Source organism: Bidens hawaiensis, unplaced genomic scaffold (assembly GCF_021521415.1).
Source record: "Bidens hawaiensis isolate Kalapana, Puna unplaced genomic scaffold, B.hawaiensis_p1.1 tig00004618_1, whole genome shotgun sequence".
NCBI lineage: Eukaryota > Viridiplantae > Streptophyta > Magnoliopsida > Asterales > Asteraceae > Bidens > Bidens hawaiensis.
The window spans coordinates 676908-701593 of record NW_027491282.1 but is presented as its reverse complement, the minus strand read 5'-3'; the positions used below and the strand labels follow the sequence as shown (position 1 = coordinate 701593).

General features: G+C 33.2%; 2 protein-coding genes across 2 annotated transcripts; both read right to left on the bottom strand.

Annotated features, from left to right (window-relative positions):
- Positions 1 to 12668: 12668 nt before the first annotated feature.
- On the bottom strand, positions 12669 to 21728 carry LOC143627251 (protein FAR-RED IMPAIRED RESPONSE 1-like). The gene is made up of 9 exons (XM_077097119.1): positions 21639 to 21728; positions 21436 to 21552; positions 20990 to 21099; positions 14989 to 15127; positions 14605 to 14897; positions 14320 to 14515; positions 13584 to 13688; positions 13402 to 13494; positions 12669 to 13271 (listed from the first exon to the last, which is right to left on the bottom strand). The coding sequence occupies exons 1-9, from the start codon at positions 21726 to 21728 to the stop codon at positions 12669 to 12671; spliced, it is 1746 nt and encodes a 581-aa protein (XP_076953234.1).
- LOC143627250 (uncharacterized) lies at positions 20506 to 23499 on the bottom strand (the record flags this gene model as incomplete). Its single annotated transcript, XM_077097118.1, has 4 exons — positions 20506 to 22511; positions 22622 to 22768; positions 22888 to 22904; positions 22984 to 23499. Coding segments are annotated over 4 exons (1437 nt in total), but the record flags the coding sequence as incomplete, so codon positions are not given.
- Positions 23500 to 24686: the final 1187 nt, after the last annotated feature.

Sequence of the window (24686 nt, the reverse complement as noted above, 5' to 3'; positions counted from 1 at the left end):
ACAATGAAACGATTACAAAGAAAGAAATCTCAAACCAAATGATTGAGTATTGAGAGAGAATTACAAAGAAAATTGAAACCGATAGTAAAGTCTAATTAAGCCCTACTCTGGTTATAACTACCACCAACAACCCAGACCAAAAGTGTCACCTTTAGTCCCTCTAATTACACAAGTTGTGTAAACACTAACCATCTTCACTTGTACTCTCAAAACATCTTTACAAGAATGACAATAAGCCCCCTGGACTTACATTACCAATATCTGCCTTTGACTTTCGTTAACCAAGGCATATATATCATAACAGCTGCAAATAACTCTAGCATGACTAACTTGTGATGCACTAATTATACTCCACTACAGTTGGCGTGGCGTGTCAATACAACAATATAATTGGTTCATGTAGTGTCAATTCCCATATTTTGTACTCAGGGGCGCACAATATAGGCTGTGAAGAAAACCTTCATTAAATATTGTTAACAATAAACATCTCTGAAAGACATCTGTTAGCATTCGATTTCCTCTCTTCACAATATCATCTTTGCTTAGAAGAGCTGTGGCAATAGACTGATTTTGATTTACTAGATCAGAACAGTCAAGTTCGAGTTGATTCGTGGAATTCGATTTGATTCAGTCGAATTTGATTCGCTCGTATTTTTTAGTGTTTTATTGTTAACACTACCGGCATCACTAACACGAAAACAAATTTATTCTGATTTTTCTAACATTAAACCCTTCATTTCAAGTACATCATGCCCACCTTAATTTCTAACGTACACCTAGTTACAAATTAGTAACAATACAAATTAACAAAATTTCTTTGTCAACTTTTACATTGTACTCTTAACAAATTACCTTACATATCATACCAAGTCGAGGCGAAACGTCGCTGTTTATTCACTATTAGAAAGAAGAAAAAATGTTGAATTTCTTATAAAAAGATTTTTAAAATTATCCTCTATTGTACTTACCTCAAAGTTCAATTTTAAGCCATAGTCGCTTGTTTTATATATGTTTCTTGTTAACTTTGAGTTTTAGATATTTTAGAGTTTGAAGTCCAGACATTTTGAAGTTGAAAGTCTTAAATTAATAATATTTTTTATTTTTAAAATTCAAATTTTAAAACTTTTTATGAAATGAAACAAAGCAAGACCAAGCCAAACAAAGCTGCTCGGTTTCAAACCAAACCAAGTTTAAACATAAAAAATATTGCTAGTGTCTTTAAATTCAATCTGCTTGGTTTCGCTCACTTTCAAACCAAACCAAACCAAGTATGAACAAGTTTCATTTGGTTAGGCTCGATTCGTTAGTAGCCCTACTACTTACAAATATCTAGGGGTGCAAACGAGCCGAGTCGAGCCCGAGCTCGACTAGGCTCGAGCTCGGCTCGTTTAACATACACAGAGCTCGAGCTCAATTCGTCTCGAGCTCTATTTTCAAAACTCGAGCTCGGCTCGTGAGTAGATTTTCAAGCTCAAGCTTGGTCGGGCTCGGCTCGTTTACTATTTATGTGACATTCTTCAAATTCGGGTTTTGGATTTTGTTTCGCGTTTTATTTTTAATAAATTTTACTTCGAACATGTATTGTATTGTAAACCCGGCCCGGTAATTTTATTAATCATTTACGTCGATCTTTAAATTTTGCACGTACTTAGTTCATCAACACCCATCATGCATGTACTAATCGTTGTTTAGTTAACATAAAATTAGTTTATAAATTGTAAGGGGTAATACTTGCCATTTTCGAATCTATATTAACACTTCTCAAGTTTAATACCCTTTAGTATGATATTTAGAACTTGGAGGGTCTTTCTGTAAATAAAAAATATATATACATACATATATATATATATATATATATATATATATATATAACTCTAACTAAAAAAACCCTAACCCTAACAACATTAACCCAACCGCCACCCCCCACCGTTTTCCGGCGAGCACACCACCACCGAACCCCCACCCTCTCAGCTCCCTCGTTTTCCGGCGAGCTCCATCACCTCTGGCCACCTTCTCCTTCCCTCCCCGTTTTTCCGGCGTGCCTCAGGCGGCCGGAATCTGCTCCGGCTCTCTCCCTCTCGCTACACTCGCTCTCTCCGACGCACTCTCTCTTTTTCTCCAACACACACTCTCTCTCCCTCTCTCTCTCTCTTACCCCGTCTCTTTCTCTCTCTGCCTCCGGCTCTGTCCATCGGCTCTGGCGACCCCCTTTCCTCCTCTCCGACTTCGAACAGGTATTAATCGAGCTAATTGGATCTGGGTTTTAATTTATTTTGGGAATAATGATGTTTAAGTGTAAGATTTAAAACTAACTTTCCTAAATCCTAACTAGATGGTCGTTTAGAGTAGTTGGTTGGTGCGGGTGCGTTTAAACTTGAGGTCACGGGTTCGTTTCCCTCCGTGACCAACTTTGGTTTGTTTTTATTAACAAGTTATTCAAGTTAATATTATTATTTTTATTAACATTATATTTATTATCTAGATTTTATTATTATTACTATTATTATTATTATAATAAATATTAAAGTTGTTAATATTATTATTAAAGATCATATTATTATTATTGTATTAAAATCATATTTTTATCATTTATTATTAGCAATAATATTATTATATTTATTTTGTGAATTCGTTTAGAAATCGAACCCAAATCGAGTATGATATCACTATTACTATTAATATTATTTACTATTATTATCATTTTTATCAACAAGACTTTAATTAATACCAAGATTTTTATTCTATAACTTTTAATATTAGTATTAATAATAATAATAATTATTGTTATAATTATCATACTATATTAGTATTATTAAAAATAATTATTGTTATTATTATTAACATTATTATCTTATATATATATATATATATATATATATATAGATAAAGGATCCAATACAATAATCCCTAATTGTACATTACGTATGCGACTCGCATCCCCGTCGATTTCAAATAACACGAAGTGGCAATATTGTAATATTCATCAAATCGTTGCTCCCATCGATTTCGTCCACCTTCAACATGTCCGTTCAGCAATCCGTGACCATCCAATGATTCCGTCCACCGTACACCATCTTCCTCCGTCATGACCTGTTTGATAAAATTGACCAATTGAAATTGAAATTGTTGAACTAATTGACCAATTAAACTTTGAAATTGGTCCAATTAATCATCAATTTGAAGTTTCAATTAGTCAATTTTGAGTTTTGAGTGATGGGTTTTAACTGAACGTTTAAAGTTTTAAGTGTCATTTGCAGAAACCCAGTTGCAGACGTTCCATATTTTGTTCATATGATCGAATCAATGATCAAATTAACGGTTGATTGACCATTGTTTGATGATTATGAGATTATATGAAGTGATTTCAGTGTTCAATTTCATGTTTACAGGTGTTTAATTTTTTTTTTGTTAGTTTTAGAAGTTATGGACACCTAGAACTTCTTAGAACTTCTAAACTTTATCAGAACTTCTAAACTTTTTTTAACACCTAGAAAACTTCTAAACTTTATCAGAACTTCTAAACTTTTTTTAACAACCTGAACTTCTTAGAACGTATTAGAACGTTTAAAGATGTTCATTGTTTTTTGAAAACCCAGAACTTCAATGAACGTATTAGAACGTTTAAAGTTTTTCTTTTTTGGTCAGAACGTTTAAAGCTCTTCAGTTTTGTTTCAGAACGTTTAAACATAATATTTTGAACCCTAATCAGAGCTCGATTGAGTCGCTATTTCTGCAATTCCATAATCGATTGATGATTCTAAAGCCTCTTACACATCAATTCGATTGATTAAATCATCAATTTTGGTGTTTATTTTGGTCAGAACGTTTAAACTTTGAGCAGAACGTTTAAACATGAACCCTAATCATAGCTCAATTAAGTGTGTTAATTTGTATTTTCATAATCGATTGGTGATTCTAAAGCCACTTACACATCAATTCGATTGATTAAATCATCAATTTTTGATCAATTTGAAGATTTTTAATGTTCAGGGACGTTCTGTTTCAATTTTGGTTTTTGACTTTAGAGATTTCATACTTTAAGCTGTGATTAGAGTTTAGAAATTGGATTAGATTGAGCGACAAGTTCCGAATTTGGATCGGAGTTGATTTGTAATCGACGAATTTTGATCGCGAACTACTGTTGGGTTATTTACGAAATTGCCACCACGCATTTTTTAATCAAACGCTCTGAAATGTCGCGTATCTAATGTATGATAAGTCATTATTGTACGTTAACTCACCCCTATATATATATGGGTGGTTAATGTACACTAATATACTATCATACAATACGTACGAGAGGATCTGGAGCGTACAATAGAACGCGGTGGCAAAGTTGTAATTAAAAGGAAATTGACAACATACCGGTTATCAAAAGGGCAATTCCGTCCAGATAATATTTCAAGTTAACCTCCCACTCCGCGAATCAGTTCTCCAGTTTCCCCCAAATTAGTTATCAAAAACCCCCCAATTTGTTCGTCAATACGTTTTTGAAGTAAACAGAGTACCTCGAAAAACCATGGAGTTGAATGCGAGCTCGGCCGGAAATCCTAATTCAACGAAGCTTGTTGTTAAGGATAAAGAACGAAGGTCGAAAGCGATCAACGACAGACATCAAAACGTACAAAAATCAGTTAATACATTTCTAATTTGTTACCCTAGAACGTATATTGAATTAGGTGTGAATTTGTTTGTTGTTTTGATTTGTAACAACAAACAAATTAGCATAAGCTATTACTAAATTTTTTTGATTTTGGAACAGAACGTGTTTAATGTTCAATTTTGTTTAATAAAAAAGAGGGTGGTTAATTTGAATTATCAGCAGAACGTGTTAGAACGTTTAAAAATGCATAGGTGTTTAAAACTTGAAATAATAGAGGTTGAAATAATGAGAACGTATTAAGCTGTTACTAATTAGGTGTGAATTGTGTTTGTTGTTTTGATTTATAACAACAAACAAATTAAAATAAGATGTTACTAAGTTTTTTTTTATTAGAAACACAGATCATATTTTTTTGTAATGAAGATGTTGAAAAGAAAAAAAGAAATGCAGAACCAAGTGAGGAAAATGAGTATGAACGTGCAAATAAGAAAGTTAAAACAAAACAAGCCGAAGAAAGAAATTCCGACTCCGACTTTGAAACACCAATCAAATCATTGAAATTCAAACACAATAAGGTGGAACACAAGCAACATGATAAAAAGAAAAAAAAAAGGAAAATCAGAAGCCGAGTTTCACAATTCTGATTTAGACTTTGAAACACCAAAGAAAAAAGCCAAAAGGCCAAACCTTCAAACAACACGTTGTAGAAAACCTTTTCAAGAATATGTAGATACAAAGCTTTGTATGAGGTGTGCACCTGGTAATATTTATGAAGCAATTAATTTGATAAATGAAAAAGAAAATTAATGGATTGAAGAAATAGGATTTGGGTCACTGTTAACAATGAAGATTACCTCAATACCTGGTCGATTGGCATATTGGTTGGTTATGAACTATGTCCTGATCTGAATGAATTAAATATGGGAAACCATATTGTTAAGATAACACCACAATTAGTTCATGAGGCTTTTGGGATACCAATTGGTGAAGAAACAGTGGTAGAAAAAAACAGACCAAGATTGGGCTAAAGCAATTGTGCAGACCTGTTTATAAATCAATTTGACCATTCAAGGATAAGTATTCAAAACGTCTTGGATAGAATGAAAAAACATAATGGAAAAAAAGATGAGTTTAAACTGAATTTCCTTGTGTTGTTCAACACATGCATTGGGTTGATAACAAAATCAACAACAGTCAATTTAATGTTCGTCGGATCGATTGATAACTTTTCAAAAATCTCAAATATGAATTGGTGTAGTTACATGATTCATAATTTGAAGAGATCAAAAAATGAATGTAAAGGTATAAAAGAAAATGGAAAACAAGAACAATTCAATGGTCCAACAACATTGCTTGCAGTGATTTACACACACGAGTATCAGAAACGTCATGGAGCATTTGAGAAGCCAATCAGAACACCAGCAATTAGTTACATTACCACAGCAACTCTTGTAAGCATGGATACCTATGTGTACAATAATGGTCCATTAATTGATACCGAGGAGGACAACGAAGACTCAAGTAAGTAACTATAGCTTTCTAATTTTAAAAATATGACTACTAATGCTATAATAGTTTAATCTTTGAAAATACCTAAACAGAGAATCATGGTCCTTCAAATATTGAACCAACTGAAAAAGGTAAGGTTCTGATGATCACTGCATCTTGCAATGAAAAAGTTAGTGAACATAGAACAAGCCATGCTCAATTAGTGTAAAAAAATGTGACTGAAGTGGATAATGCTATGATGAACGCTGCTACTGCAAACGAGAATGAAATAGTTGAAATTGATCATGGTAGGTAACTATAACTTTATAATGTTAAAAATATCACTACTGATGCTATATTAATTTTATCATTGAAAAAACCAGAAACAGTGAACGATAGTCCATCAAATATTGAACCAACTGAAAAGTGTAAGGTTCTAATGATCACTGGAGCTTGCAATGAAAAAGAAATAAAAAAATGATCAAGTAAGTGAACGTGCGACAAGCAGTGTTCAAAAAGGTGGGAAAAATGTGACTGAAGAGGATAATGGTATGTTGAACACTATTGATGGCAAGGATAATGAAAAAGAAGAAAATGAAACTGCCAAAGAAAAAGAACAAAATGAAAAAAATTATGAAGATTATTTGCAGATGCCTATAGGAACAACAACTCAAGAAATAATAGACTACTACACCACCTAACATGAGTTGTCTGGATTGTCTGCATATATGCCAAAAGAACGTTTCACCAAAGAGGAAGAGGTAACAGTTCTAAACATACAAAAACATATTTTTGTAAAAAATATTTATTGCAGAATTGGAATAAAGAAATGGACAACAAGTTAGAGGAATTTGATAAAATTGTCTCTGAAATCAATGAGTTGGTAAAGAGAGGTAAAGAAAAACATGGAACAAACATATGGTTATTTGATAGGTGTTGTGCTTGGGAAGCTAAATTCTATCAAAAAGGTTGTTCAAAAGAAACACCATTTGGATCTCAATCTGAAGGAGGAAGTTCAAATGAATTAGGTAAACACCTTTTTTTTCAATTTAATTGTATAATACAATACCTAACCAACACCCCTGTACAAAATTATAGCTGCAGCAGTTGATCTTTCAATAAAGCAAAACAAAGCTGGTTTGGAGTCATGGTATGCTAACAAGGAAGACAATGAAGGTAAAACTAGAACATTCTAATACATTCTAATACGTTCTAATACGTTTTAGACCTTTACATTTTAATTGTTTTTATTTATTATGTAATTATATCAAAAAGATGTGAGCCAAGACAATGAGGTAGAAAATGATGTTCAGAATCAAGATGTAAGCACCAAAAATATGAGCCTTAACCGTGAGAAAGATGTTGAGAATGAAGTTGAAGTAAACAATGAGCAAGGGGGAATTCAAGGTAAAAAATACTATACCCTTTATACGTTCTTATACTTTTTTATACATATACTTTCTTATACGTTCTGCTCCTTATATGTTTTGACAATGATGATGATGATGAGAAAGATGTTCAGAATCAAGGCAATGTAACAAAAGAAAAGGATGATGGTAAGAAATTTGCTTTATATGTTCTTATACGTTCTACTACATCCCTACAATTTATTTATTTTTTATTTATTAGGTATTGTAAATGACAAAATGAAATAGAAAATGATGTTGAGAATCAAGTTGAGGTACCCAAGGGGCAAGGAGTGATTCAAGGTAAAAAATACCATCTCCTATATACGTTCTTATTATATACATGTAAAAAATACCTATATACGTTCTTCTACGTTCTGATGATATACGTTCTTATAAGTTTATTTTTTATTATTAATTAGGTATTTTAAATGACACAGATGTTAAGAATGTTATCCAAGACAATGAGGATCCAAAAACCTTAGCCAATGAGGTAGGAAAAGATGTTCATAATCAAGTTGAAGTAACCAATGAGCAATGGGGAATTCAAGGTAAAAAATACTTACCCCTTTATACGTTCTTATACGTTCAAAAACTCTACAGTTTAATTTTTCTTATTAATTAGGTATTTTAAATGACACAGATGTTCAGAATATTATCCAAGACAATGAGAATCCAAGAACCTTAGCCAATGTTCAGAATCAAGTTGAAGTAACCAATGAGCAAGGGGGAATTCAAGGTAAAAAATACTATCCCCTTTATACGTTCTTATACGTTTTATCCCTATACATTTAAATTTTTTTAATTTAATATGTATATAATTGACACAGATAATGTGAGCAAAGAAGATGCTAGCCAAGTCCCAAAAAACTTAACAAAATAAGTAGAAAAGGACGTTGAGATTGTTGATGCCATGAGAAAAAAGGAATTGGAAGAGAATTTCAAGAAAATTTCAAAAAAAGGTTGTAAAACGTTCTGATACATTCAAAGATCATAACCTAAAAATTTAATTGATTTTTTATCAAAGAAAAATGCTAACAAACTTTCCAATACATTCTAATTAAGAAAAATTCAATTGCAGAAAAAAACCATTGACTGATGTAGCTGACAAAGGATGTGAGGATTTTGAAAATACAGGTACATCAACACAAGAAAATGCTGAAAGACAAACGGAAGAACCCATTCGAGGTAATTAACTAAAAAACCTGTTCTTTTAAAATATTATTTAAAAAATATACTAACAAAAAAATGGTTTGTAGTTACAGAATTTGAAGAATTGAATGCGGAAATTGGTGACAAAGAAAGTGTCAACAACTCTACTCAAGGTATTAAAAACATTTATACATACAATCACAAAAACACACACAACAAAAAAAAGTATATTATAACTTAGTCGTATTATAGGGCTGGTTGATGTTTAATATTGACGAAAATTATGAATACGACAGTGAAGATTTGGATACAGTGATAATGCAAACTCCGTTTTTCAATCAATCAACAGAATTTAGAACTCCTGAATCTAAATCAAAAAAATTGCCCCTTGTTGCTACATCTCCTACACCAGCTGCAAGTTATCATAAAATAGATAACCTACAACGAGAAGAAAGAGAAAAAAAATTAGCATCAGCCTTGAAATCACCATATCTGAACCGGGAAATTGGAATGACTGAAAAAATAACAATAGATGAGCAGATTGTTTCAAGATTTGTTATTGGTGATCTTTCTGATAAACATAAATTTGAAGTGATTTACAAGTCAGAATACGTCACTGCTTTCAACTTTGTGTTTGAATGCTTTTGTCCAGATATATACATCTTGTCTGGTGCTATGGACATTTACACAGAGTTGTTGAACCATGAAGAGAAGAAGAGAGATGAAAAATTATCCCCGTTAAGATTTTTTGCAACACGCTCATAGTAAGTATTACACTTTATTTGTACGTTAACAAAAATGTATACACATATTAATTATATCAAATTTTATTTTTTATACATGAAGCCGATTGATTACTATATGAAGGGAGCTAACATCAGCGAATATAAAATACTGGAAGTTTTCACAGACAACCTTGACAAGATAATGGCTTTGCATAAATTCAAGTCACTCGAACCAGTTACACTGTTTGTGGTGCCAATAGTTATGAATTCCATTTCTATTTGGTTGTTTTTAATTTGAAAACAGGAACAATTGAGCTGATTGACAACATGGCTAACGGCGATATATCAAAAACTGCTCACTTTAATTCAACTCAGGAAAAAGCAGATGCTACAAAAAAAGCTTTGGAAGAAAGATATAAGAGTGTCCCAGAAAAACTGGTAAAACATTTAAACATTCTGTAAAAACTTATTTAAATAATATATAAAAAAAATTAATAGGTTGATTGCCCGCAGAGGGATATTTTTTGCATGTACTTATCGAGAAAGAAGCATCCAATTGCGCCGAGGTTGGAGATATCAGATATAAAGAGGCGGCAGATAGATTGGAGAACAAAAAACAACGTACTCGATTGTGGTGTCTTCGCAATAAGACACATGGAAACTTACAAAGGGAAGTATCCGTGGACATGCGGATTTTATAAAGAGTGTCCAAGACAAAAACGACAACTAAACGATTTGAGGATAAAATACTTGTCAAAGGTGTTACTATCCGATATCAACAAAGCCAAATCAGATTTAATTAGACTAGCGAAGAAATATGATGCATTGCCTAAGAAAAAACTGTTCAGTAACAAAGATTTAACTGCTAAAATTGATGAGGGGCAAGATAATTAGAAACTGACCTTTATTATTTTTGTATGGAAATGAACTTTATTTTGCTAATACGTTCTAGATATATTTTGTTTGTACATTCAAGTTAACAGACCTTTGTATGGATATATGATGGAGTTTAATTAGATTTTGCTTATACGTTCCAGTTAACATATCTTATTTTTGCTTAATTGTTTATAAGATAATACGTTCCAGAATAACAAAAGAGTTATTCTATATTGCTAATACGTTCTAGATAGATTTTGTTTGTATGTTCAATTTAATAGACCTTATACGTTCCAGTTAACATATCTTATTTTTGCTTAATTGTTTAGGAACAAAAGAGTTATTCTATATTGCTAATACGTTCTAGATAGACTTTGTTTGTACGTTCCAGTTAACATATCTTATTTTTGCTTAATTGTTTATAAGATAATACGTTCCAGAATAACAAAAGAGTTATTCTATATTGCTAATACGTTCTAGAAAGATTTTTTTTGTACGTTCAATGTAACAGACCTTATACGTTCCAGTTAACATATCTTATTTTTGCTTAATTGTTTATAAGATAACATAGTTTGTACGTTCAAGTTAACATACCTTCTATGGAAAATATGATGGAGTTTAATTAGATTTTACTTATACGTTCTAGTTAACAGATCTTATTTTTGCTTAATTCTTTATAAGATAACATAAAGTTATTCATAAACAATACCAAAATAAACATAAAAGACATAGAAATGTTATCAAAACCACATACAACATAAAAAAATACAAAATAAAACAGGCAATAATTATTAGGTAACCAGAACACACTGCCTAAAATCCATTGATTACATGATAGATTTAATAAACTTTGTCTTCAATTCAATAGAGCAGTTCAGAAGTTTAATCGCCTTACACAACTCTTTCAACTCATCTACTTCCTTTTTACCTGTGTCAATCAAAAACAAAGCACACAAATAGTTAATAGTACTACCAGGCATGTTTGCTAGCAACTTTGTTATTTCATCCCTCATCCATGTTGACACCAGCGGTCATGATAAACTCATGTTGTGAAGCAGCCCGATTCTTTGTATCCTCAAGGATTTGAGCTTGAATCTGTTCCAACAACAGATCCTTAGCTGATGAAGAAGAAGAGGAAGATGAGGAATCCATATCTTATTGTACTGAGTTTTGTGTGGTGAGATGAAATGTGTGGTTGTAATTAAATAGATAAAATAAAGATACATGAAGACAAAAAATAACTGCAGTGACAATAAATTATTGAGAAAAAGTTAATCCTTTGTAATTTAATAATTTAAATATCTGACACCTATGAAACTATAAAGACAATTACACGTTCCAATACATAACCACTGCATGTAATTAAATATCTGACCAAAACGTTCTCATACGTTCTATACCAAAGCATTAAAAAGATTCGGCTAAAAAATAACACTACTGAAGTGACAACTGCATGTAATTAAAAAATTATCATCAGATTTTAGTTTAATTATGAAATATATCAAATCTCCAACCAATTAAAACACAGAGAAAAAAGAAATTACAAATTTCATTAATACGTTCAACTACTCACTTTGAAAAAATTGGCAATGCAATCATGCCTACTAAAATGTTATGATGCCTAGATATAATTATACTCAGTTCAATAAATTAAGTAAAAATTGTAATAACTTGATTCACCAACCCAGAAAATCAACAAAGTTTATAAAAAGATAACAAACACATCCCACAAACACACAACAAAAAATTTGAAAAAAAAATGGATTCTGGAAATGTTACTGTTAAAAGCATTTTCCGTGCAAGAATCAACATGGAGCTTGAAAAAGACTGAAATCGGCTACGAGTAGTCGAAGATACAAAGAGGTGTGTGACAAATGAAGCAACAAAAACTGATGCTCTTCACAAAGAAGTTCTGAAGCAACCAAATAGCACATTCAAGACACAGGCAATAACCTACCTGGAAAAGCAAGCTTCATACTATGGTCAACTTCAAGATGTGCTAAAGAGAACAGCTCACAAGGTGACGGTGAATAAAAGAGTAAAGCGTGAAGGGGCCGAAGAGATCCTCGACAACTAGGGTTTCCTGTTAACTGTTGGTGTGATGTGGTGATGGTGTGGTGTGGTGTGGTGGTGCGGTGTGGTGTGGTGTGGTGATGGTGTGGTATGGTGGTGTGGTAGAATAAAATAAGTTTGTGAATAGGTTAAATATGATCCTCTTTTGTAACCTCCTTTTTCAACCGGATTTAATATAAAATCTATTTAGTATCAGTTTATTTACACGTTCTTATACGTTCCATTATACAAACTTGCACGTTCCATGAAATATAAAACATTTTCTTATACGTTCCAGTATACAAACTTGCACGTTCCATGAAATATAAAACAGAAAAAATATAAACAAAACAATAACGCTAAAAACTATTCTTCTTGAAGTTGAGGACAAGTTCGACTGTTATGACCCTGTTTATGACAAACTTTGCATTCCCTATATTTCTTCCCAGACCGACTTATAACAATCTCTTTCTGAGATTTAATCCGTTTATGTGACCCGCAACCCTTATTCTTAATACCACTAGGCACACGGACAGTCACCTCTGATGGTTGATCATACCCTAGAATAGCAGCAAACCTATCCCTTTTTGATAAATGAGTTATTTTGTATCTTGTCTCATCGGCTTGTTTGAGCATAATGTTCATTTGATCCCCGACTTTAGTAAGTTCATCAACATCAGTTGCGTAGCTATTTATGAGATACTCGCCAGCCAATGTTATTTCCCTTGCGATCTCTTTGACTTTTAAATTTTTGTCATTACCAAAAGTTGAAATTGGAGCAGTTCTAGGATTAACAACAGCATCTCTCTTCCAACGATCGACCATGTATTTCTTTGGAAATCTTGTAACTCTAAACAAATTTAATATATAAAGGTTGTGACGACACAATAACCCATAATGTTCAAATCTTTTGCATCCGCAAGAAATCGTCGAATCAATTTCTTCCTCACCATCCTTCTTAAACAAAACCTGACACACAAAAATATATTAAAATACTTTAAAATATTCTGTCAAAAAATCAAATAAACTTAAAAAAAATGTTTTAATACGTTCTAAAACGTTCAAGCAAAAAAAAATAGAATCTTTAACTAATTCATACCTCTAAACAGCCTGGAACGTATGCATTAAAGTCAAATACTGAAAACCTCACAAAATCTTCTTCTTCAGTTGATTTCAAACATGCTACACGCTCCTAATATGATACATTTCATCTTGGAAATCATTAAAAATAGCCTTTGTATACATCAGTTCTGCTTCCTTCTCAAAAGGGTTTTCACTAACCGGATATGGATGCGTGTACCTTGTATCATGATCATTTTTCCTACCATTGTGCCTTTGTATCTCCATACAATGATCAAAATGACTAAAGAACTTCACTAGTGATAACTGTGAGTTAGAAACTTGACAAAAAAAATGATTTTCACTTTCTGATCTCGATGTTGTTCTCATAAGACCAGACAACGGCTCATCCATGTAATAAGCAGGAATCCAATCATATCTCATTTCAAACATGTCACACAACCATTTATTTTTTTTCAAGATCATATTCCTTCATTATAAGTTCCCATTGCGTTTCGAAATCAGATTGAGAAATTGCATCCGTCCAAACAATGTCACATATTTTACGTTTAAAATCTTCATAGGGTAGCACCAACCTGTTACATAATTTGGTAATAAGATCAACATCAGTTAAAAAACACGTTCTTATACGTTAAAAAATACACACTTAAAACACACTGATGCATGCTAGTTTGTTATACATGTTCTAAAACGTTCTAACACTAATACAAATATTAAATATACTAAAACAGTAATATGTTTATACGTCCTTAAACGTTCTAACACATTTAAAAAATATGCAGCTATCAAATAATGATGGATACTAATATGTTTATACATTCTAATACGTTCTGAAACATATGCATAGTATATTGAATACATTAAAAAATGTTACCTTATCAGCAAGTTTTTTCATAATGTGTCACATACATAACCGATGCCTCGAGTTTGGTAAAACAAAGGAGATTGCTTGCTTCATTGCTGGATCTTGATCAGTAACAACCACCTTTTGGGCAATACCGAAAGAATCAAGAAAAACTTTCAAAAGCCATGAATAAGATTCAATAGATTCAGATGATAATAACGCAGCACCAACTGTAGCATTACGACAGTGATTATCAATGGCAGTAAATGGTACAAAAACCATATTGTACCTGTAAAAAACAAAATTATTAGAAAACAAATTAAAAAAATATGTAAAAAAAATAAAAAATTAAAAAACAAATGTATTAAATTGACATACTTGTTGGTCTTAAATGTTGCATCAAATGATATAATATCTCCAAAAGCCAAATAATTTTTCTTTGAAATTTCATCCGCCCAAAATAAACGATCTAATTCACCATTAGAATTAACAGTATACTCAAGCGAATAACCATCACAACAGTTTTTCTTCCCACTTAATCTTTGTACAACCATTTCCGCGTCATACTCCCCAATATAACAAGTTAAACTCTGTTTGAAATTCTTACAATCGTCTTTTGTAGCCCCAACTTGCTCAAATCCTCTATACTTTGTCCTCATAATATTAAACGCCTTAACAGGCCCAAATTCAATGTTGACAACTCATATATAATATCTTGTTGTACATGAGTCAACTTCCTATTTGATCGAACAAAATGCATACCTTTTGCATCACCAGTTCATGATTATGTCCTTCGACAAAATCATTTATTTCAAACCTCAAACCGTCATCAGATTTTAGAAAAATTTGAGCTCGACAACCACACTGAATTGTTGGTCTCATCCTTCTTTTATAATACGGTCTATTGGAACAATCTTTTCTCAGACATAGAATCATAACTGTTTGCAGGTTTATGACCTTCTTTGGAACATGTAAAATATATAGACTTTAATAAACCGTCATTCATATACGAACCTCCTTTACGAACACAAAAACCATCTTTCTTTGCATATTCACAATAGAAATCATATGCATGATCAACAGATTCAAAAATCATTCATTTTAGAGGTTTACAAGATGCATTAACTTGCGGTATAAAAACACCTGATGAAGGATTTGATAAACAAAAAGCAATTTAAGTCAAAAAAATTTGCCTAAAAAAACTAATTACAGTTTAGAAAATATTTACGAAAATAAATATAATTTAAAATATAATCAAACATAAAAAATAATTTAATACGTTCTAATACGTTATAATATGTTCTAACTGAATCACAATTACTAACCAATTATACGTTCTAATACGTTCTAAATAGAAAATCAACAATCCTATCCACGATTTGCTATTAAAACACATAATTTGAAGTCAAACCGAATCACAATTAGTTGACAAACTATAAAACACAATATCGATCATAAAAATCAATAGAAACACAACCTAAAAAACGAAAAACTTAATTTGAAGTCAATTAAACCTACAGTATACAGCTAAATAAATAACAATTGATTAGAATTAAACCTACAATTACTTACCTTGATGATCGTAATACATTACGCTAAAAATCAACGAAGACCGTCAAAGCTAATCGAACAACAACTCGCCAATTGTTAAGCAGTTTTTGGATACAAAGATCAAATTCAATAAAACAGGGTATATGCAAAAACCGTATATTATACAGGCGCGAAAATAATGTAAAAAGACAAAAACACCCTTCTGTTAACTTACGCGATCAAATTAATGAAATTGGAAATCAACGATAGGAAGCCTCGCGTACGTAATGTACGATAACCAATTTTTGTATTAGATCATTTATCTATATCTATATATCTATATATATATAACCTATTTTTAAAGTCATTATTATCATTACTATCTTTATCATTAATAACATCATTATAAGCTTTATTATCTATTCATTTTTATAAAACCGAACTCTTGAATTAAACCCGTCTTGTTTCTATTTAATATTGGTTTAGTTATTTAAAAGCCTAATAAAATAATATTATTTTATTTTAAATTATCAATTAAGTACGAGTCCCTAATCGTTAACAAATTAATCGATAACCCGACTAACAAACGAACCTTCTCGTTAAATGTTTTAATGTAGTTTCAACTAAAGTTCAAGTTCATTGATATATTTTATTTATTCGTTTTCAATTCGCTTTCAAGTCGGATTCGTTCGTTTCGTTTACAAGCTTTCTATATGTCGATCACTTATTAGTTTCTCAATTCGTCAATCGAGGTGAGTACTTTCATACCCCGTTTTCCATCTTCCGTTTTGGGGTGACATTTCATACTTATCAAACTAAATGCTTTATTTACTTGAATCTTAAACCCACAAACGTGATTGTATACCTTTTGTAAGGCCACATTACCGGTAGCCTTACTTTGTACGTTGGGTTTACTCATAAACGCAGTTCTAAATATCAGAGTTAATAAAAACTTTCGCGAAATAATAAAACTTCAACCATACATTTTACATAACCATCAAATCATGTCTTATAAAACATTCGTAGTCAATTAAAACAAAACATAGTCTTTAAAACATCACAACATTTCTTCGAGATGCCAGTATCTTCGATTCCATGCCATGTGTCTTCAGTCACGCGAGCTGTCTCAACCTATTTGCATGCGTGCATACTAAAAGTCAGCTACGCTGAGTGAGTTCTAGTTTATCACATAACTTACTTTTCATTCACATATACGTGCCCGAAGGTACGCATTACATACATATCATGTTCAGCATTCGTCCATACACATTCATATCTAATCATACATCATAAAGGACGTTTTACCCTACATACCTCGGATATTATTAGGGTCCAGTACCCTCCATCCTCGGATATTATTAGGGTCCGGTCACCCTTCATCCTCAGATATTATTAGGGTCCGGTACCCTTCATCCTCGGATATTATTAGGGTCCGGTACCCTTCATCCTCGGATATTATTAGGGTCCGGTACCCTTTCTTCCATAGCTTCATACTATACTTGTTCTTAAATACTTTTCCTGACAATACGTGCAATCTCCGAAGAGCGTTCACGTACCATTAACATATCATACGTACATTATGCATACATCATATATATTCATACATGCATCTTATCTTACATCATACATGGCAATCACATCTTTAGCTACCACCTGACGGTACATGCAATATCCGAAGATCGTTCACGCATCGTCAAGCAATCATCATACATAAATCATACAAGGCATACACTTACCACTTAAGGTAAGTGTATTAACTATCACATTGAGTATGCACACAGCCCCGAAAACATAACAAGGAAGTGGGGCTAGAAACTCACCTGAAGTCGGTTACGTTCACCGTTAATAGTTATTCCTTTTTTTCAGTTGGGCATGGCTAACTGTATAATAATTTACATGCATCAATTAACTATTGCTACTCATATCGTACATCTATCTTTATATAACCCACAACGAACGGGGTCCGGGGCAACGGGCAGAGCCCCTGGCTGGGGTTAAGCTGCCATGTCAGCTTGGAAAAATTTTATTTTCATTAACTGTCTTAACACATTTTCCATTAGCATTTTGAATCATAGAATAATTTGCTACTTAAAAGTTCAAGGGCTTATTTGTAATTAAATCATTCTTTTCTAAGTCCAGGGACCATTCTATCATTCTGCTAAACTTCTAATTCGTTACTGGTTCATAGCGAATTGGATTATCCTAGCGAACTGGCTCCTTTAACGAATTGAACCCTTAATGAACTGGACTCCTTAACGAAACAGTCCATATAGCGAACCAGTCCAAGTAGCGAATCGGACCTTCTAATTCGCTATTTCTTTTAACGAACTAATCATAACGAATCAAGGGTAATTCGTTACCCTTTTCCCTTAACGAATCAGAGACGAATCATAGGCGAACTAGAGCTAGTTCGTTGTGCCCCATATGCGAATCAACTAACGAATCACCTTCAGTTCGTTAAGTCCCCATAGAGAACTAGGGTTAGGTCATGGAATGTCAGAACATTCCCTGACATTCCTTATCCTCGTACCACTATTCCGGCGCCGCCTTTGCCGGAAAGCCGCCGGAAAACCGCGAACACGTCGGAAAAACGAGTTTTAACTCGTTTTTCACCGTTTTTCGTCCCGTTCGATCCAGATCTGAGCTAGGGTGACCCCTAAGCTCATCATAGGTTCGGTTTATACCCGATTCCACCCGGATCTCGTTACTTAAACGGTTTAACGGTGTCGGCTCGTCGTTTCGTGACCATAACTAATGGATTTAAACTCATACAGCAAAATACTATCATACCTTGGGTCGGGATCCGTTTATTCTTCTATATTTCGGCTAGAGAGAGAGAGAGAGAGCTTAAGTGTGTGTTTGAGAGGTGTATGGAATATGTGTAAATGAATGAAAATTGGGTATTAAAGGTTTATATATTTATGGATCATGGGCTTAGCCCATGGTCTTTCCTTCTTTCTTTCATACCCAAGTCCATAACCCATACCCATTTACCCCAACAGTAGCCAACTCATATTCTAGTTATCTAAACCGATAACGACCCACTATAAAATAGACGAAATTTATTTTATTATTATAACCGAAAGTAGGATGTTACACCTTTACTTAAATAATTGCTCGATTTGGTGTTCTATGCTTACATGCTTATGTGTTTATCGCTTTTGGATGGTGGAACTATAAATCTTAGACCATTTGGTAACCCCTCATGGCAAGGTGTCGTTAACGTAATGCAATTAACGATAACTATAAAATCCTAGACTACTTGGCAACCCCTTGTAGCTAGGTGGCGCTAACGTAATTCTATTAGCGATTGTCAATTTATCCAAGTTGTTGCTTTTATTTATTGTTTTGTATACAAGTTTTGTGGCTTTTTATTACGATATACTTATATGCTCAAACTTATGAATTGCTCACCAACCTTTGTGTTGGCAAACTTTATTTTATGAAATGTTACAGGTTTGACTTTTGTTGACTCGAAGACTTGACGAAAACGTTACCAAGACTATTAGGATATTAGTAAAACGAACAATATAATTGTACTTGTATTCAACTTGTTTGTGTGGACAAGATGTGTTATTTATTGATTCGTTGAAATAAAATGAGTTGAATAAATATTGTCACTTTAAATAGTGTCTTGTGTATTTGTCCAATCATGTTGCACCCCGGCATGTTCCGCCGCCTTTGGTCGGGGTGTGACAATTTATCAATTATTTTTTATATAACTAGTTGCGTGCCCGCGCGATGCAGCGAGGTATGCACGCAAACATGACATTGGATGCGTAACCTGTGTTACTGTCTCTGTATGTGCGTGACTTAATAATAATACGTGCGTAACCCGACGATATTATACTCGTATTGCGGCATTGGAATCTTAATCGGTGTTAGTAAGCACGTCACACAACGATTGTGTACACTCAGTTAGGTGTTGGTGCGCACTTAACGCTACATTAAACTCGTCTTGACCCGCAACCCGTTCCGCTTGATAATTTTCTAACCGAAATTCGTTAGGACTCAACTCCTTTCAACCCAAACTCCACCTGACCCAAACCGAATTAACCTTTTTGTATCAACTCATTCCAACCTTAACCTTTTAGACCCATGACCCAAACGGCTGAACCCGCCCGATTCGTTTGCCAATCTTTAATAGTAATCACGTAACACGTTAAGTTTTTGAATAAAAAAGGTAGAAATACCATACTCAAATTAAAGAGAATAAAATACTCGTTTTAATGGTATAATGTTTTAAAAAAAATATTAGCGTGTGAAAATGTTATAAACGTTTAAACGTCGTCGGGGTAGTTGGTTTAAAATAAGGGGTATATATGTAACTATTATATAAATTAACAAAATGTGATTAAAGTTAAAAGAACCAAACTTGTATTTATTTTTGAATAAATTAAAAATAAACCGTAAGATTTTGCTTTTGCTAAAAGACAAAATTGTCAAAATACAAAATTACCCCTAAAATGTCTTAATTTTATGCATTATACTTTGTACTAAAAGCAACAAGTTTGATACCTCTTAAAATTTAAGAGGTCCCTCACTCATGCTTTATATATGGTATAGATTCTAATTATTTTGATATATATTTTTCTATAATAATTTTATGTATAAATTATAAAATAATATATATTTTTAAAAGTTATATAAAAATTAAAAATTCCAACATATTACTATATGATTTAAATGTCTGTGAAATCTACCATCACTGGCTTTAAAAATTACTTATGTATTATTTTATGATTTCGGGTCGGGATGATTTTGTGAACCCATTGGCGTCTTGCCCATTTTATGGTTTTGGTGCATGTTACGAAGTTGCGATTTCCGTATATTTGATTAAATTGTGGCAATGACATTCATATATTAATAAGCTATTTTTCAACAAAATTCCCAAATGTGAGATACCATGAGAACATTATTAATACAAACCACACTTATTTATGACACAGTCACACTAAAAATAATTATCAGTATACACAACACACAAAAGGTTAGATTCTGTGCTTCCATATAACAAAGAGAAAAAGAAAAATAATAATTACATAACACGGTTTCCCTTATGAAAAGGGTCTTTCTTGTACATCCAAATCATACATCTGACTGACCCAAAGTGTTGATACAGTGTGGTTAACCGTTGCGTATGTTATCGGATAATGTTTGGGACTTTAGGTGATTTTTTTTATTTATTATGAAGACAACTGTAGACGTTTAATCAGGAGGCGATGATACTTACAGAAAGTAAGATAACTGTTCTTTCTTCCTTGAACCTCCCTCGCCAAATTGATCATTCCATTGCTTCAGTTCACTCATTATTGATCCTTCAGCTGAAAAACTAGCTGCCACCTGTATTGAATTTCACCAATAATTAAATATATAAGAACTATGATCCAAGGGATTAAAAGTGGTTCTTCCGGTTTCTAATAAAAAAATGACATTTTTCAAATATATACATTTTTTTTCTTTTCACATCAAAATAGTAGGCAAACGGGCAACAAGCTGCATCGTTGGCCCTTTTTGGATTGCAAAACCAAGTCTTCTAAAAATTACATTGATAGATCTTGGAGTCATAGCATTACTATGCATGACCCATGGGACTCGGCTAATTATTTACTGGTTCTCACTGAACCTCCCACTACTCCTGTATATGCATACAAGAATTAAGATAGATAGAGAAAGAACCTGGTTTTTAGCTTCCCTAAAGTCTTTTAAGTTAAGTGGCCTGATAGTTATCACCCTGTCTTTGGGATCTTCAGGGATTTGTGAGTCACCACCACTCTCAGCCATGATTCTTTTAGCCTTTAGTTAAAAAGATGCTATTTTAAGACACTATGCAATTAAGTAAAACAAAAAATTGACTAACTTTAGTGGAATGCAATGCTTACAATGTCCTTCTTTCTCTCTTGTTGAATCAACTCTCTAACGGGTCGATAAGCCGCAGTTGTACACAAATTCTGTATTTTCAACAATCCCATTTGTTAGTTGCAAGCATGGACTTTATTTAATCGATAAGACAACATAATATTATCACCTTCAAATCACTTCCACTAAATCCATCTGTCATGTTGGCAAGCTCTCTATAGTCCAACCCTTCAATGACACTTTCTTTCGATAAAAGAGTTCTCATGATCATTTCCCTCTGCTCTACAGATGGTAGCCCAACCATTATCCGTCTTTCGAAACGCCTGATAATTGCTTCATCGAGATCAAATGGTCTATTAGTTGCAGCAAGAACAAGAATTTGAGCTTTAGATACTAGTCCATCCCAATGAGTCATGAACTCATTCTTAATCTTCCTCATAGCCTCATTCTCTCCGCCTTTTGATCGCGAACCCAACATGCTATCAACCTCATCTACGAATATTATAGTGGGTGCGACCTTAGCTGCAAGTGTGAACAAGGCTCGAACGTTCTTTTCATCTTCACCGAACCACTTTGAAGTGATGGTAGACTTGGAAACATTGATAAAACTTGCTCCGGCTTCGTTAGCAATGGCTTTAGCTAGCATAGTTTTTCCGGTTCCAGGAGGGCCAAACAGTAATATTCCTCTACATGGTTTTAAAAGACCTCCCACAAATAAGTCTGGTCTTCTTAGAGGTAGCATTACTAGCTCTTGAAGTGACTCTTTGATCTCATTTAAGGCGCCGACGTCAGCAAACGTTACCCCAACTTCATTTGCCGGTATGACTTCTGGCCTTATGCGTTTCTCAAATTCATTGTCTGGTTCTTCCTGAAATAAGGTGAAATTAACTTTTTTACTGGGAGAATACAAGCCAAAATGTATGGTTTGTTTAAAATAATTAAAATAGCCTTTATTATTATTTGTGAAATATATATAATAATAACATTTTGAGAATATTGGACTTACTGGAGCTTTTGTTGGTGCTGGTGCCGGTGCTGATGCGGGAGCAGAATTATCAGCATTCTTAGGGGCCGAAGCTTCTGCTTCACTAGGAGCTGCGGTTTCAGGTTTTGTTTCTGTTTTCGTGCCAACCGCACCTTTTCCTGTTGTATCCTGTAATAAAGGTATAACGCCCGTAACAAAAATGAAATTACCATTTTAACAAAGTTATACAAATCGAGAACTAACCTTCGAGGGGGCATTTTTAATAGATTTTACTTCCTGGAACAGACTCAATCCATGGGCCAAACTGCTCAATTATTAAGACAATAGGTTAACAACATGTGACAAACATTAATTAACCAATGTCACATCATATGCTAATAAACATACCTTTCAGCAGAAATAACTAGTCTTCCATTTCTGTAATCCGGATTCTTAGTACTTGTTAGATGATGAGAAATTGCTGATACGACAACTTCATCGATGTGTTCACTTAGAGCAATTGTGTCAGATACACATATAGAACTCAGATCACCACATTCAAGATCATTTTCTGCAAGAACTTCACTAATATGATTTCTGTTGTCTTGAAACTCGATCATTTTCATGTCTTCTTGCAATTGGTTCTTCCAACTAATGAGACTGTCTTCTTCATCGGGAGGTTTGATATCAATGGTGTATGGGAACACAGAAGTAATCCTCTCGTCTACTAGACTGTAGTCTGTATTAACTCTTGACCCTAGGATTAGTATTGGTCCAGATAATTTTTTCAACAATTTCTGGAATAAGATATTTATCCTTTGTGATTTTAGCAGGAGCCTCTCAACATCTCTAAGATACAACACAATAGGCGAGTTGTTTGACGTGTGAGTAAGAACCTGCAGTGTAGGAAACAAATATGTTTGTTAACTACAATGTGTTTAATTTAATGTGTTGATTATGATTACAAAAAAAAAACAAATTAGTTTTGATAAAATAATCTAACTGTTTAACAAAACAACTTAGGAGGCTGTATGCATAAAATTAGACTTCGGTTTACTTTCAAGTTGTTTGACCTGTCGACTCATTTGGCCCGCTCTTTTTTTTAGCTTTTTTTTTTTTTTTTCATTTGACACGTTTCAAATAAAACACAATGGAATGCCACTTGTTCAAAAGAAAACGGGTCAGAATTTCCAACCTAATTTTGTAGCAAAGAAAAGTAAAGAAGACATGATACCTTGTATAGGGTCTGTACAAAAAGCTTTTCATCGAACGACCAGCTGCCTGTGCGTCTAAGCGGAGCTGAAAAGAAGGCGATGACATTACATACTAGGAACCAAAAACTATAACATTTTTCGCTATACTGACGCCATTTAGTTATTATCATTTAATACTTTTTCTGGATTTTTACCGGGATTCATGGGAGCAGAGTTTGAAGCAAGCTCATTCATATTAGCTGCAGTAGATGCATTTCTCTTAAGGCTTGGGGGATTCTGAAGACCTTCAGTCCCTCTGCAATTGAAAAAGACATAATAGAACACAACATTTGCAGAATGCAAGATATTTCAATCAACGGCTAAGGGGTATCGTAATTCATACCTTGATCCAAAATCTGCAACGCTACTTTGTCTACGTAAGCCCCCTGCAGAACAGAAAGATGAAGTTAATTAACATATCAAGTGGCGGTTAACATATGAGCTAAAATAGTAAATATCACTGGACTTTTTAGATAATGATGAAGTTAATTAACACATGGACGTTATATTATTATTATTATATCCTTAAAAATTGAAGTTAAATACCTTTTCTTTCTGGTTTTGGTTGAATAACAGACAGTCCTGATTCGAATAAGCCAGACATTTTGCTCAAAGTTGTTTCTGATATAGACCTTTTTAAGGACTAGAAAATTGCATTCGGTTCAATATTAAACAGAAGATTTAGAAAGATTACACGCAATCCGATCCAAGAAATAAGAGGTTAGGAATTGGTCATAATGCTTACATTTGCTTTAGCAGAAGCGCCGTATCTAGTTTGAATCTGATGCAAAATAATAGACAAGATTAGAAGAAAGTACATATTGGAAATATTTTTTATTGACACTGACCTTAAG

What these genes read in the sequence shown, in the direction of transcription:
- LOC143627251 (XM_077097119.1), bottom strand. Translation starts at nt 21,728, where the DNA reads ATGGGATTGTTGAAAATACAGAATTTGTGTACAACTGCGGCTTATCGA. An exon ending in GAACAGTTATCTTACTTTCT is followed by an intron (nt 15,128 to 20,989) that starts GTAAGTATCATC and finishes TTGTTCCAATAG; the next exon opens with ACCGTATTATAAAAGAAGGA. An exon ending in GGTACACGCATCCATATCCG is followed by an intron (nt 13,495 to 13,583) that starts GTTAGTGAAAAC and finishes GTATCATATTAG; the next exon opens with GAGCGTGTAGCATGTTTGAA.